A 16,024-nucleotide genomic window follows, 5' to 3' on the forward strand; every position below is an offset into this window, starting at 1 on the left:
GTAAAAATGTTAAGCATTGATTACTCTAGTCGAACTTCATTCTTATTGAGTTTCTATTATCAAAATTGACTTCAGCTAAACTTTTTTTTTTTTTTTCAACACAAAAGTATAGAAGACAAAACCTACAGTTTGACGTAAAATTTAGCGCTAAATGGGAATTAAATAATAAAAACAAGACACAGTATAAAGAATAGTTGTATACTTTATCCATTCTTAGAATATATGGTAAGATAAACTAAAATACAGAATCCGTGCTCTTGTGCAAATGAGCGCTACTTTAAGAACCATGTAACTCGATCTTATGTTTGTCCACATTACAAATTGAAGGGTCCTGTCGGTGGCTTAATCGTAGTCTATTTCATATACATGACAATGACGTATTAAAATATTAGCTATTTCCAATGTTGGAAGTGGAAAAAAAAGCATAGGCGATATGTTTTATTACGATTTTGACTCGACATACCGACTATCTAAATGCTGAAATGCAATGAAGGTATGTTGCATAAAAGATGCGTTTCTATTTACATAATGACTGAAAACGACTGGAGAGTTTCTCTTTAGTTACGGGGGGGGGCTGGGGCTTTGATCCATCACCAATCACTTTTTGGAAAATTTATAAAAATATCCCCTTATGTTGTATTATAGAGAATTATAGAAGAAAATGCTCAAAAACCGAGTTTTTATATTAACAATTTCCTGCGGGAAAAATCCCGGATCCCCCACTCGAATGAGAGGTATTTCAAACCCCTGTAAGATCCATCCCCACAGCAGACAACCCCTAAATCCGCCCATACTCAAAACACGACATTTATATGAATTATGATAAGAAGACACACCCATATACACATACATACGAAAGAAACAATTCAATGCGGCACATCAAAATATAAACTAGATGAACTTCTTTGAAAACGCCTCATTTTGAAAACAAAAGGTAAAAAAAAGATATAAATGTCGGTGTTGTCAACTTAGAAATTATTTCTACATAAGAAATAAAATTTTTTTACATGCAAAGCTATTCTTCAATTACTGTGTATAAAATGGATTTATTAAAGGTATTTAGCATCTACTTTTCCATGATGGTATGTTTTGATCACTGAAAAACCAGAGGTGATATAGGATACCGTCTCACTTCGACCACTAACTATTTCTTCGGACAGTGTAATGGAATTTAGCTGTTTACATGTTTATAGAATGCTTCAAAAAATATTTGACATAGAAAGTTGAGAAATTAATTATATTCTTGTTTTATTATCGTATTCAACTGCTCACTGCTCTCCAATAAAATATATATTTACAAAAAAATTTCATTATTTCATTCCAGTGTTTAATACATTCTATGCTGACAGAGTTGATAAATTAACTCTTCTTTTTTTCAACACGCATCTGTGCATACACTCTTGATTGTATCAAAATAAGTTAGTAAGCATTTACTAACGAACTATATTTAAAAAATTTTCAGTATTAATATTTTGAAAGCACAAAATGTTTTTGACAGAAATGTATTTTTATTCGTGCAATAATCCAGTGAACTACATTTTCTTGTACCTCGTAGGATACAGTGGTGTACGGCTCTATATCTAGCGAAAACTTTCTCAATGTAAATTCTTGTGTTGTGTTTACTCCAAGTGTGGTTACAGTGGGGCTAACCCGGAATGTTTAGAAATATCAATGCATAATACTCATTTCTTTAGGGGCTATATTTAAGACGGAATATGCAGAGTATATCATTAAAGTATGTGTATGAATTGAACATATAACATAAATATTTGCTTCTCATTACCATCACCAATTGACCAAAATCAAGAAATTTTAGTAAAGATTCAACCGAAAATTTTCAAAATAACTGCAGACTTTAATTAAAAGATATTTTATTTTTAATGGAAAATAAAGAGAACAAACACACATAAAAACTAGGAACTTTATTACTAAAAATGTACAAGGAACAAGATTTGTAATATTCAGTATATTATTTATAACATAATAACAATAGCAATTTGGATCTTGTAACCTTGTTTGGACTAGATTCCATTCTCCTACTGCACTGGAAGACTAAGTGGTACTGAGGACAGAGAAGTTATCATAGTTTGGTGTATATGTCATGAATCAACCAGGAGAAAGTCTCCTTCAATGATCCGTTAAGAAGATAATTATCTTAAAACTTAACCTCAATTATGCAAATGTCAGCAATTTTATCAATTTACTTGATACTTAACTGTATTATGAATATTATTCAACCGATATTATTTATAAAGATTTTGTAAATGTTACAAATAGATCCCATCATTTGAAACACTAGGGAAAACATTTGTATGATTCCTTATTCTTTATATATTTTTGACACTACTAATTAGTTGTTCATAAAATCTTTTCTTAAAAAGTATTTCTACGAGTTTTCAAAAGAGTGATGCTTAAAAATTTAGAAAAAGATATACTTTTAGCTTAAATGATACACTTAAGACTTTAGTCAAAATAAGAATAAAATTCCTTGTAGAAAAAGGAACATTTTTGAGCTGTAATTGTTCATAGTATTATTTAATAAAAAGCAAAACGAATAATATATTAATATCTATAAAACATTTTTATCTGAAAGTAATTTTTCGATAAAATTACCAGCACTTGTATTTCATTATTTGTACATTATTCACTCTTTTTCTATATTTCAATTTTCCATACATTTCTTTGAGTAAATTTCTTTATAACTGAGGAGTGATTTCTTATATTATCTATTCGTTTCCTTATTGAAAATTACTATTGAATAAGAAAACTTTCTGAAAAAATTCTAGTTTATTTCCTAACAGTATATTTTTATTATAAAAGAAAGGGGTTTCATTGTTAAGGTACATAAATGGAAATGTGCTTCATCTTAACATACTCCCTTATAATCTATGTAAGTTGCGTGATGTTTAAGATAAATTGCATGCTTTCAATGAATGAAGTTAGACAGAAACATGCCATATCACCATATACACGCTCCACTTCGAATATTCAAATGATTCAGAAAAAATGAATTTTAAAATTGAAAAAATCAGCTAAAAGTGAATGACTACTTTAGCATTGTGTTAGATAATACAAATAATTACTTTAAATGATGGTTTTTCAAGATATTAATTTATCATACTTTTACTCCAATCCTATATTTGCCTTAATCTATTATAATGAAGTAGAGAACAGAATGATTTCAGCAGAACCAAGTTGCGGGTTGTTTTAAAATGTGTCTAGCATTACAAATAACTGAAATGTACCTTGTTGAGTAATATGTTTAAAAAATTGACTTTTAACCCGATTACAAACACACAAAAAATAATAAAATAAATAAGTAAGAAATATAACACAGTACTCGTACTTGTCTTGCAAGTAAAAACTATTACATCAGATTTAGATCATAAACAATAGTTTCTACTCTAATATTAACAGCAAAAACTTACAAATAATGTCAATTGAGACGTGATAAGTCAGCATTACCAACTGTCTTTCGGATGTGGGATCGTTTTGGTTTCAGGGATCATTTTGGGATACTTCCTCCCTACAAGGATTAACTTACAAAGTGTGGTAGAAAATCTGAGTTATAATACATTTAATAAATAAATGTAGATGGGAAAAAAAGATTTGTACCTAGGCACATACACACCATCTTATATGAATCAAAGAATCGATTCATACGTGATGGAGAATATTAAATAAACTGACTCTGTGTAAGAATTATATGCATCACAGACTTCTTTCTTGTATAATGTGCACTATAAATGTAGAACGTTTCTTTTTTCGTGAAATTTGTTACACTGATGTTGTCATTTGTTCTATGACAGTTATATTTCTCACAGGCCTACGATACGATTGTTGCCAGTTTTGTTGTCGAGCAAACGCAGGACTGGGTAAAAGATGAGGCAAAACATCACTTCCCACTGGCACACCGTGATTGTAATATTGGCGTCGAGGATCGTCGTATTCTCGACGCGCAAGTCCCTCTGGTTCACTAAGACTAACAGTCATGTTCGGCCTAAGAGGTCTTTTTCCTGGAAATCCCGCCGCATCTGACACACAGTTCCCGAAATAGTCATAGTCTATCACGTAATTATCCCCTAAACCTTCCTCTGATATACACCCTAGAAGGTCGGCTGGGGGCTGTTGTTCTGGTGGTAAATCTAACGTTGTAGCGAAAGAGATGCTCTTGGGTAATCTTCCTCTTGTTGGGTTCGGCATAGTATCAACACCAAGTGGAGGATACCCACACATGTCCGCTGATAATTGGCTCTCCACTGTTGTGAAGGACACTGATTGATTTGGTCTGTCCAATGACTGCTTATACCACCTCACGAGAAACAACAAAAACGCACCAAGCATGATGAAAAAGAACGAGAAATAGTATCCGGCTTTTGGGTTGTTCTGGTTAATATAACCTGAAAAAAAATGAAAAAAAAATATTAAAATAAAAGAAAATAATAAACTAACATAAAAATCAATATATTTTACTTTATTTCTAGTCGATAACATTTTCCCAATTGCATCATATCAGATAATACTTACTGCATCTATTTCTTCATATCTATTTGATGATGGGATTATGAATTATAACAATATAATTTTCTTGATCAATGTTGTCTAGGCATGATCGATATCAAACAAGTAACAAATTCTTTAACATTACTATACTAGATTTATATTATATTTCGTAAAAGGTTATACTCATGTCTCCACACTTTTACATTTTTGTAATATTGAAAATAATAAGAAGTTCATAGCTCCACTACTATGGGACCTATCGTAGTCGGGTCAAGACATCACTGAGGAGCTGGTATGTAAACTATCCAAATATCCATCTTTCAGAACCTCCAGTATTTGCACAATCATTTTTAGAGAGGCTGTTTGGGAGTACTTGATTTTATATGCCCATCAAGAATTTACCCTTAAGCATAGCATTTTGTTAAGCTCGATGTAGTCTATCGACCGATTTATGTCCAATCTTTAGATTAATATTTTACCGTAGTAAATGAAAATTTACAATTTAAGAATTAATCATAATTTTCGGCTATATCTCATTAATCATGCTGCGTACTGTCGTCTTGCTAGTATCATAACGAAAAGCTGCATGAGAATGTACTTCAGTATCAGCCATACCTTAATAGGTGACTTGCTTCTCATTTAATATCACTTTTTAATTTTACAAAATAATTAGTTTTCCTCAAATTTATTTCGAGAACTACACAAGAACTTCTACACTGACGCATATTACTTCGTTCTACTCAGTGGGTCTATCAGTAGCTTTATGTCTCATGTTTGGTCTTTTTTTTTTTTTTTTTCGTGAACCGTTATTAATATTGTCAAACTGTAACGTTTCGATATGGTATGAGTGCCTTTGTCATAAATGTCCTTACTTCTGAAAACTTATGAATGTTTCAACTCTTATATATTATTAGGTGATACTTTCACTTCTCCTTTGTTCCACATTCTTCTTTATTTTTTTTTCTGCTCACCTGCTTATCTACCCATAAGCTCTTCTACAGGCGTCCTTATCAGAACATACGCTCACTTACTCTTTTTTCTTGACCTTATCTTTTGCTCTCATTTTTTTCTTGCTTGCTTTTCGGAGCATCCAAGAATTCTTTCATAATCCATGTTTATGCTTAATCCTTTATTGCTCACAGTGCAGACAAGCGCACCTGAAGACAAGAACACCTGCAGAATTGCATATGTCCAGATGAGTAAATTTTAAAAAGAGAAAGAAAAGAAAACGGAACAAAGAAAGACAATGTCTAGGTTTTCTGAAGGACGGAAAAGATGTTTTCGGTAATGAAGCATTACAATAATTATATATTCGTTGTACTGAGAGCCTTCACTCTGTAGAACTTAACAGAGATTTTTTTAAGTGTATAAAGTTCTACTACTAACAAAATGTTATCTAGAGAAATAGATAACGGAAGCTTCCATTTGGGACAGACCGAGATGTCCCACGGGCTTTACATTTTCTTGACTTTAGCACTTGCTTGATGTAATGTAGTGAGGACTACGCCCTAACTGCTTTCACCCCCGAGTTTCCCCAGGTATACTTTTATAAAGGCTAAATTACCCTTTTACAAACAGGGAGTCTTTAGAACCATAAATGCTCGTAGAAACTATAAGATTCCTTGATTTCTGCCATATTTATGGAAAAAAATGAGGTAGAGTTAACATCAGCGAATATTAAATGAAATATCCAGGATATTATTGTAATAAATCTTCCTTGTTTTAGATCCTTTTTGCAGTTTTCCTTAATGGTATGTAGATGATCGCTACATATACCTAATGATTCTTAATAATAAAATAATTTATTATTTTAAATAATCAAAATATCTTCAGCTGTTGACTACAGAGTTTTCAGTAGTTATTATTTAAAGAAAAATCTTGGAAAACTTAATAGTAGGAGCACCAAGTAGTTCTTTACACCACTTTCAGTTAGATGTTGTCCGCTTTCAGTTATGTTTTTTAATTTATCGCTCAGACTCTGACTTTTGTCTATTAATAGTTCGATGTATTTATGAGTACTTATATAATAATGTGTGAGATGGGAGTTTCAGCCCGATATTCTAGAAGCACCTAGCTCTTTACTTTTCTGACTGCATAACGTTAAGTAAAGTGAAAATTGATAAAATTACTGTTGATTACTGAGTTTTATTTGTGGTGAAGGCAAAAAGGAATAAAGTGAAATATAGCAGATTCGTTATTAAAAATTGGTAATTTGCATGAACGTTCCAAAACTACCACTTAGTCCTTCTCTGGAATGAAAATCTCCAGTGGTCCTAGTGTTACAGAATATTTTAACGAAACTCTTAATGAAAGTTAAAAATGATCAAAAATGATTAAGAATAACTAGTAGAAGATAATCGGTAAAGTTAATTTAATCCTTTCACTACGGAACTAAATTTTCGAGTGGTTCCTGAAAAAGGAGCAATTAAGCGGCCAAAAAATGATATTTCCGCGATATATGGTTTAAAGACACCAAAATATCAATTAGAAATACATAAATTGTAAGAACAACTGAACATGTCAAATTCAGTCATTGTATTTTCCAATAAATTATATATATATACAGTGGCGGATCCAGGATATGATCAAGGGAGTTGCTAAACCATAATTTGCCGTTTTATCCAGTGTAAAGCTGAATTGAAGCCCATTTTATCCAGTGTAAACCTAAGCGTCAAGGGGGGGGGGCTATAGCCCCTTTGTCCCCCTTGGATCCGCCCTTGTATATATATATATATATATATATATATATATATATATATATATATATATATATATATAGGGTATTAATGAACTATACCGACAAACTGTAAGAGGTGGTTCCTTTGCATCAAAATAAGAGAAAAAGTTCATATGGATCTGTGAGGAAAAGTCTGAGAGCTATCAAAAATCACGAAAAAGCCAAATTTCAAGAGGCCCAAAAGTAATGGTGAAAAATGAAACCACAGATTCCTGGCACCAAAATAATAATAAAAAAAGGTTTATATGACATAGTCCGGAAGTGGACAGGGGCGGAGCTAGACAAACATTTTGTAAGAAGGAACTGTATCATGAGAGACGCGCCAGCGGCCATAGTAGCAGGAAAGAGAGGAAAAGGGCGAAGGAGACATTTCCTTCCTAATAAGATCACTAGGCGAAATGGGAATTAGAAAAAAAACGGGAATTGGCATTTCACCTAAAATGGCGGATGTGATTTTTATGTGTGGTTGACAGCTGATAAATGTTAGGCAAAATGGGAATTAGACCAAATGACGAGTAAATCGCTAAAGACAAGTAATGACAATGATCAAATTGCACGTTACTGTAATAAATCATATAAATTTTAATGTAATTAGCAATTCATGTATTCTTCTACCAAGTAAAAACAGTGTTGCGATACATATTTGTGGAGCTCTTTTTTCTGAATTTAGCAATAGTCTTGAGGTCATATTTTTGGGAAGTTTATTGTAAAGCATAATTCCTGCGTATTTACATCCATTTTCATTCATGAATTTTCTCGGGGTAGTCCAGATTCCTCCTACATTCTCATTCCCACCAATTTTTCCATCATTAACATGCCTTAATCATCCGTCTCCCTTAGCCTCACGGGCATAATCATGGGACGTTAAACTGAAATATTTCATTTAATTTTTATCCTTTTTCATATAATGCAGTTCTATATTCTATAACAGAACAGTTTAGTTTGTTTCTTGTATTTTGATTATGCTGTTTTCCTACTCGTGTAAGGACAATCTCTAGATGTCTTTTTAGAAATATCAGTAAATTTAAGATACATAAAGAGGGTACTGGATATACGAAATTTTTTAAACATTGGTTTGCAGTGATCTTTTGGCTTAGCAGTTACCATTAATTCTTACTATTCGTCTCTGTATTGTAAATTTTAGCTTTGCAGGAATTTCCTCAAAATATAATATCCTATGTTAAACTAGACTGAAATAATCTAAAGTAAATTGTTTTTAACATGTTTTTAAGTCATTGCGAAATAAACTTTTGCTAAGCTTAGTTATATGTTCATCCCGGGAGAGATTTTCATTTCTCCAAAGTTCTAAGGACTTGATCGATTTCACGTAGTCTATTTGATTTTTTCTATTAAGATATTCACTGGATGCGTATGTTCATTACACAGGTGATAAAAAAGTTGATTGCTTGTGTCTTTTCAATGTTTAATTTAATCTTATTTTCTTGAATCCAGTGGGATAGTTTAGAAAGGTTGTCATTTGCACTACCCTCAACACCTTCATCACATAAACCTATTCTCCTCGTGTGAAAAACAGGCATTACAGCTAGTAAGAAAATATAGCCTAAAATTTTCATAAACCCTTAAATTTTGATTTCCATTTACCTAAATTATTATCTAAAGAAAAATCCATTATATGTACATTAGTCAATAGCCAATAGAGCTTAGCAAAATAACATGCTTGTAGTAGGAAAATTTCCATGCGTACCTTTATAGAAAATAATAATAATAATAATAATAATAATAATAATAATAATAATAATAATAATAATAATAATAATAATAATAATAATAATAATAATAATACAATAAGAAAAGCTTCTGGAGTGCTAAAGAATATGACGTTCTTGCCAAGACTAACTGAAAAATTTTATTTTGCTGGAAGAAATTTTTTGCTCAGTTATATACTCTTGTAGGTATCAAATTACACTGTTAACTGACAGATTGTGTCTATATTTGTTTCTCTTTCCCTAACGATGACATACACGGGCTTCTTTATATACACACACTACTTGTAAGTTTGTCTCAATGATCTATAAGAAACAGACATTCACCAGTTCGTACATTCACAAAAAGTCAGAACATTCTTCTCACGAAAGCCAACTTTTTTCTTTAATGAAAGCGTAAAGATTAAGAGCTTCAAACAATGTTGATATAAAAGTGAAACAACCTATATTTTCAACTTGGATAACGATGATATAATACCAACACATTAAACCAAAATGGTACAAAGTATCTCAAAGGTCTACCAAATCTTTATATATATATATATATATATATATATATATATATATATATATATATATATATATATATATATAAAACTCACAGAATAGACATGGGTCCCTACACTATTTCAAATGCTCGCACACTGACTAAAAAAATAATTATTCAATGATATAACTTCGAACTGAAACATCCAATCAACACAAAGAAAACTTAATTGGTTCTTCAACAAAGAAATAATATTTTTTAATAATATTTTTTTCAACAAAGAAACTTACACTGATATTTATGAAGTTAGATATGAATGTAGCAGTAAATACACATAAAAATGCAACATAAAAACTAGATATAAAGAGCAGATAAGAGGCTCCAAGAAAGAAAAATTCAGCCATGTTAGATTTATCTAAATAGTCATACATGTTTTGCATAAACCAGCGTCACAGATTGAAAGGGACACATTTGAATCGTTTTCATACACGATGGCTATTTTTTTTTTTTTTTTTAAGTAAGCTCCGATTGTCAATAGAAACAAAACTTGTAGAGATAGTGCCATACACTTTTGTTTATTTCCTCTGTACATATTAAGCTATTTTTCTGAATGCTTAGTATATTTCTTTAAACATTTATCATAGCGTTCGACGCGTTTTTGTATGCCCATCTCATAGAAATCACCCGCCTGTGACTCAAGCCAATCTTCAACCGTTCTTTTCACTGCAGCTATTGGCTATGTTTGTTTTTTCTTGTGAAATACGCACGTATACTGTCTCCCAGCATGTCTTGGGCATGAGGCGACACCAGTTGCAGTCGTACCATCAGTGTGTATGGTTCGGTGTGGGCAGTTGAAATGTTTTGTCAAATTCAATATCGCGCCACATGTGAAACAAGGTACGTGATTCGATTTTTGACAGCAAGGAACGTGTCAGCAGTGTAAATTCATCGCTATATCAGGTGTACGGCCCGAATGCAATGAGTGCAAGGTGCGATTGTTCAAGAACGGGCGGGACAATGTTCATGATGAGCCGCGATCAGACCGACCTTCTGTAATCACAGACAAGCTCGTACATGCAATTGATGCAAAAATCCATAAAAATTGGCGTTTCACGATTTCCACGTTCTCAGTGGAATTTCTACACATTTAGCACCGACCGCTGTACACAATCGTTTTTGAAACTGAAGTTCCATGGTAACTATGTGGAACAATAGCTTAATGTGAACAGAGAAAATAATCAAAACTGTATGGCACTATCTTTACTAGTTGTCTCTATTGGCAATCGGAACTTACTTCAAAATAGCCCACGTACATTAGAAATCCAGATGATCTTAAAATAGACAAACGAAACATAAACTACAACTGGGATATGATTATTAATAACCTTATTAAAAGAATAACTTTCCAAGTTTATTATGTCATAAGTTTATTATGGTATGGAATGGTTCTGATTTATATTATTTTATTTATTTACTAGCAGCGTTCACCCCGCTTCGCTGCGGTCACCCCGGAACGCAATAAACTTTGTTACTTAGATAATTTTTACTTTTTCGCTTTCAAGTGATATGATAAAAACCATAGAAGATTGCAGTAAATGTTAACATTATATCGCCTGTCATTTATGTTAACCCGCCCCGCTTCGCTGCGGTCACCCCAACCCGCCCCGCTTCGCTGCGGTCATCCCGGAACGCAATAAACTTTGTTACTTAGATAATTTTTACTTTTTCGCTTTCAAGTGATTTATAGCGCCTGTCAGTTATGTTAACCCGCCGAGTCACAGGGTCATGCGGGTTGCATATAAATACGTTTATTTTTATACCTATGATGAACTAATAACAAAGGATTTGTACGTATGGACACCTGAATGGTCAATTATCTCAAGACACTGGTAATTGAAAATTAAAGTGATATGATAAAAACCATCTAGGGTCCAAATCCTAACAACCCCCCAAAAATGAAAGAAATCGGTTCAGCCGTATTAGCGTGATGAGCGGACAAAGGATTTTGTGCGTTCTCTTTTATATATATAGATTTATTTATTTATTATATTTACTTACTTTATTTTTTTCTTTTTGGCTTACAATGCATATATACAAATAAAGTGGATGAATTTATATCTGTGACGAGATTATTTCAATCACGTAGGATTTGCAATCTAACAATAATCTAGTGAAAATCTTAATACTTTTGAAATTACTAACAGAAACCAACAGGATCTGGAAAACTTCCACACGCCGAGACACTGAATTTAAAAATTGCTATCGTTGGCAACCAACACATGTAAACACAACTATTACTATTATATGTATTTGTAGTCAACATTAGTGTTTAAATGCCTGTATAATAATACATAATTAAATTATAGGTGAGCTTTTCATTGCACTACTGCATCTGTCTACTGCAAACTATCGTATATAATATCAAATACCAGTATATCAATGTATTTAATGATAAGTGCTGATACATTGCTACAGACTTACTTCTTAACAACATATATTTATAATTTTACACTTTAATCTACAATATTATAATAAATACCTTAAAAGTACTAATGCAACCTAATTCTATTTTTATAAATAATACTTTATCTTGCAAATATGTGTTCTCGAGACATCAACCAGGTGAAGTGCTGGTTGTCCAACATTTCGAGAACAGATATTGCTTTCATTTTCAGGGTTAATATGAAGATACTAAGTAGAGGAACTTTGTATATATACTATCTGGAGCGGACAAGGTGGGCTCTGATTGGCCGATGGATTGTCCAATCAGTTTTCGGCCTGAACACTGGCTGTGATTAGTCGGTGGCTGGTACTTTCAGGCGGATTTTTCAGTCAGTTGTTGGCTGTGACTAATTGCTAGCTGATGCTTTTTGATAGGAAAATCCAGGTGTTACTGAGTTGATAGCCAACATCTCTGTTGAGATTGCTGCCTTCTTTCAAAATAGCTGTCGTTTGTTTTATTTTCCTGTCCCAATATCCTATTGAGGTTCGCTGCAAGGAACATTCAAACTATATAAGACGCCTCCAGCAGGCAAATCGGGTCTAGCAGAACACAGTATCTAGGAAAGCTATATTATCTCAGTTTTCGAAACCACCGTACTTTCCAGAAGCTCAGAATATTGAAACAGGAAAATAAAAGAAGCCAAAGCTATTTTGAAAGAAGGCACTAATTTCAACAGAAACGTTGGCTATTAACTTCAAGTTGATTTCACTAATCAGAAAGCATCAGCTAGCAACTAGTCACAGCCAACAACTACTTGGATAATCCACCTGAAAGCACCAGCCACCGACTAATCACAGACAGTCTTCAGGCCGACAACTGATCGGACAATTCATCAGCCAATCAGAGCCCACTTTGCCCACTCCAGATAGTATATATACAAAATTCCTCTGCCTGGTCTCTTCATACTGACCCTGAAGATGAGAACAACGTCTATTATCGAAATGTTGGACAACAAACACTTCACTTGGTTGATATCCCGAGAACATATATTTGCATCACGTCACTTGGAAAGCTTTAGCTCCTATTTCAATACTTTATTTATTTATTTATTTATTTTTTGAGCTCACACATGCATATGAAACGAGAGTTCTTTGTGGTGCAGTCTATTTGATAGTAAGGACACTACAATATACTTACCCCTTTACATGTTGGATATTTTTCATGTTTTTACTGGTTTTTTGTTACGCAACTATAAATTTGCACTTTTATTAACACTTTTCCATAATTAATGGAAGATTATGGCTTGTTTATTATACATTTTTTAAACTATACATTTTACATTTCATTATACATTTTTTAAAACTAATCAACTATATGTTTCACTTAAGTTGAGAATAAGGCACTGATTAACTAGATTTTTTTTAATCTACAGTGTGCACATCCACTGCTATAATCCAAAGAAAAGTATAGGGAATGTATTGGATGGAATCAGACGTTTTTAACACTGGAGAATTTATTACAATGTAACTGATTGGTTATTACAGCATTATGGATTCTTTTGTATTGCAACACTTTACACTAATATAACTGTATTTTGCTCTGGATCTAACTAGAAACAGCAGGGTCTTTTTTGATTATTATTATTTCTGTCTGTGACATCTATTATATTCTAATATCATGAGACTGTTATATTCTATTGTATCATCTTATATGGTAAAGAGCAAGACAAAAGAGTAATCATTCCTTTATTCATGGTTTTCTTCCCCATGGACGGGTTTTCCACAGCAATTACAACGATCATCGTACGTAAGGTTCGTAGTAGCATGGGATTAATTTGCCTTTATATTGTCTATCAGTTAGAACTTCTTCCACGTACTTTTCCTCTAGAAACTGCTTCTTCCAGAGCAACTCTCAATAGACAATTTCTTCTTAACCAATGATCTAACCATTTTTTTTCCTTTTAATTATCATATTTAGTATTCCACTTTTTTTTTTTTTTTTTTTTTTTTCACCGATTGTTTGCAGTACGGTTGTATTTCTAACTTTTTCCTTCCTCGTATCTTCCCCATGTTTCGCCAAACCCACATTTCAAAAACTTCAAGTCATTTTTATTCACTTTTATGCTAAGTCCAGGTTCCGCGCTCTGCTCAAGGCCACTCTCCATACGATACACTAAGCATTTCCTTAACTATTTGTTCAAAGGTCCACAGAAAACACGTTTATTTCTGATAAAAGCTTCTTTGACTACTGTTATTCTCACGTTGGTTTCCATACGCATTTTACATCACTACTTACCAGGCAACGTAAATACCTGAAGTCATTCCCTTTCTCTCTTTCCTCACCTCGAATATTTACATTAATCTGCCTTGATTTTCTCCCAATCATCAGTGCCTTTGTCTTCTTTGAGTTGATCATCATCCCGAACTGCTTACAGCTGATGTTTAATTCCTCAAGTGTAATGTTCAATGTCTCTTCATCTTCTGGTAACAAAGCTATATCATCTGTAAATATTATAAATTTGATTCTTTCTCCTATATATCTACACCTCCCTTACGCTGGAAACAGTTTCTCGAAAGTTCTAAATAAATATTGAACAATGTGGGCGACATACAGCATCTTGGGCAAAGACCTCTTCCAATTCCACATTCTTCTGTTATTTATTCTCCTATTTTTATTTTAACTCCTCATTTCAAGTACAGATTCCTTATGAATCCCTTCTTCGAATTGACACAAATTTTATTCAAGAAATTTCTGTAAATTTCGTCCAATGTACTTTTATCAAAACCTTTCTCTAAATCCACAAGTGCCACGAACGCTTCCGTTTTCTTTATATTTATTTTTTTTTATTTATCTCTTCCCAATTATCTACAGAAAAAAAAATTAACGACGCTCTTCTCTCAAAAAATCGTAAACAAAATTTGAGTGAGCGGCGTCACTTTTTTTTGTTCAAAATTATATAATATTATTAGGAGCAACATATAGTTTTTTCAGGGAACATTTGAAAGTGATGGCAACAGTGTCAAAAAAAATTAACCTGAAAAAACTTGCTTCTTTCCACAATTTTTTGATCATTTTACGACCCTCAATGTCAAAACTTTGAATCAAACTTAATATTTAGAAAGAGTACTTTGAAATGTTGCTTGTAGTTATATATATATATATATATATATATATATATAATATTTATTGGAAAATACTATGACTGTCGTCAATTCAAAATTCAAATTGATTTAAAAAAAACGCAATGCATATTGCAGTATCAGATATGTACATACCTACGTGTATACGTTATATATATATATATATATATATATATATATATATATACCGAACATCGTTTTGCAATTTTTCCCAAGTTTGCCTGTTATTTATAATTTTCTTTTACAAAAGATCAATTTGAATTCTATTTTATACAAAATTGCATTTGTGTTTTTCGAAATTTTGGATGCAATTGAATCTCTCAACTTTAAGAATGAAGCTTTAATGTACAAAAATAAAGTTTGAAAAATAAACAACAAAACACATTTAATTTAACAGAAAAACAGGAGAAAATAACATTTGGATTATAGATATATCAACGTGTTTTCATTTTACATACAGTATATATGTTTAAGTAAACTTATTTGCTATACATATTCATTTATTTTAACATACAAAGCAATAAGGTACACATAAATATTCTCTGATAAGAACAAATCTAAAACCAAACACAATATAATTTGTGACAATTCATTTAATCTTCGTCGCTGTCTTCGTTGATTGTAATATTTTCAACTTTAGATCCTATTTTAAATAAATTAATGACGAAAGAGAATGGAAAAGCGCGAACTGTGGCAAAGAAAAGTTCGAAGTTTTCACCTTGAGGGTCCTAAAATGGTCAAAAAACTGTGGAAAGACAATTTTTTTGATAATGTTGCCACCGCTTTCAGACCCTGAAAAAAATACATGTTGTACCTAAGGGTATTACAACATGTCGAACAAAAAATCAGCGTTCTCTCCAAAACCTTTTTCCACGATTTTTTGAAATTTTCGACAAGAACAAGAAAATACGCATCGATTTTTTTGGAAAAAGAAATGTTCACATTTACACCTATACAGTATCTATAATCCGTGAAACTTTCAAACTATTT

The 16,024-nt window shown here is 32.2% G+C and overlaps 1 protein-coding gene across 2 annotated transcripts in view; it reads right to left on the reverse strand.

Moving 5' to 3' along the window:
• Positions 1-1,604: 1,604 nt before the first annotated feature.
• LOC145662988 (monocarboxylate transporter 12-like) overlaps positions 1,605-16,024 on the reverse strand; it is an 881,834-nt gene continuing 867,414 nt past the window's right edge. For both annotated transcript variants that reach the window (XM_081729091.1, XM_081729092.1), the window contains one exon: positions 1,605-4,400. In XM_081729091.1, coding sequence (XP_081585217.1) covers positions 3,778-4,400 — 623 coding nt within the window. In that variant the 3' untranslated portion in view covers positions 1,605-3,777. The remainder of the gene's footprint in view (positions 4,401-16,024) is intronic.

Source organism: Thermobia domestica, chromosome 10 (genome assembly GCF_964235325.1).
Source record: "Thermobia domestica chromosome 10, izTheDome1.hap1.1, whole genome shotgun sequence".
NCBI lineage: Eukaryota > Metazoa > Arthropoda > Insecta > Zygentoma > Lepismatidae > Thermobia > Thermobia domestica.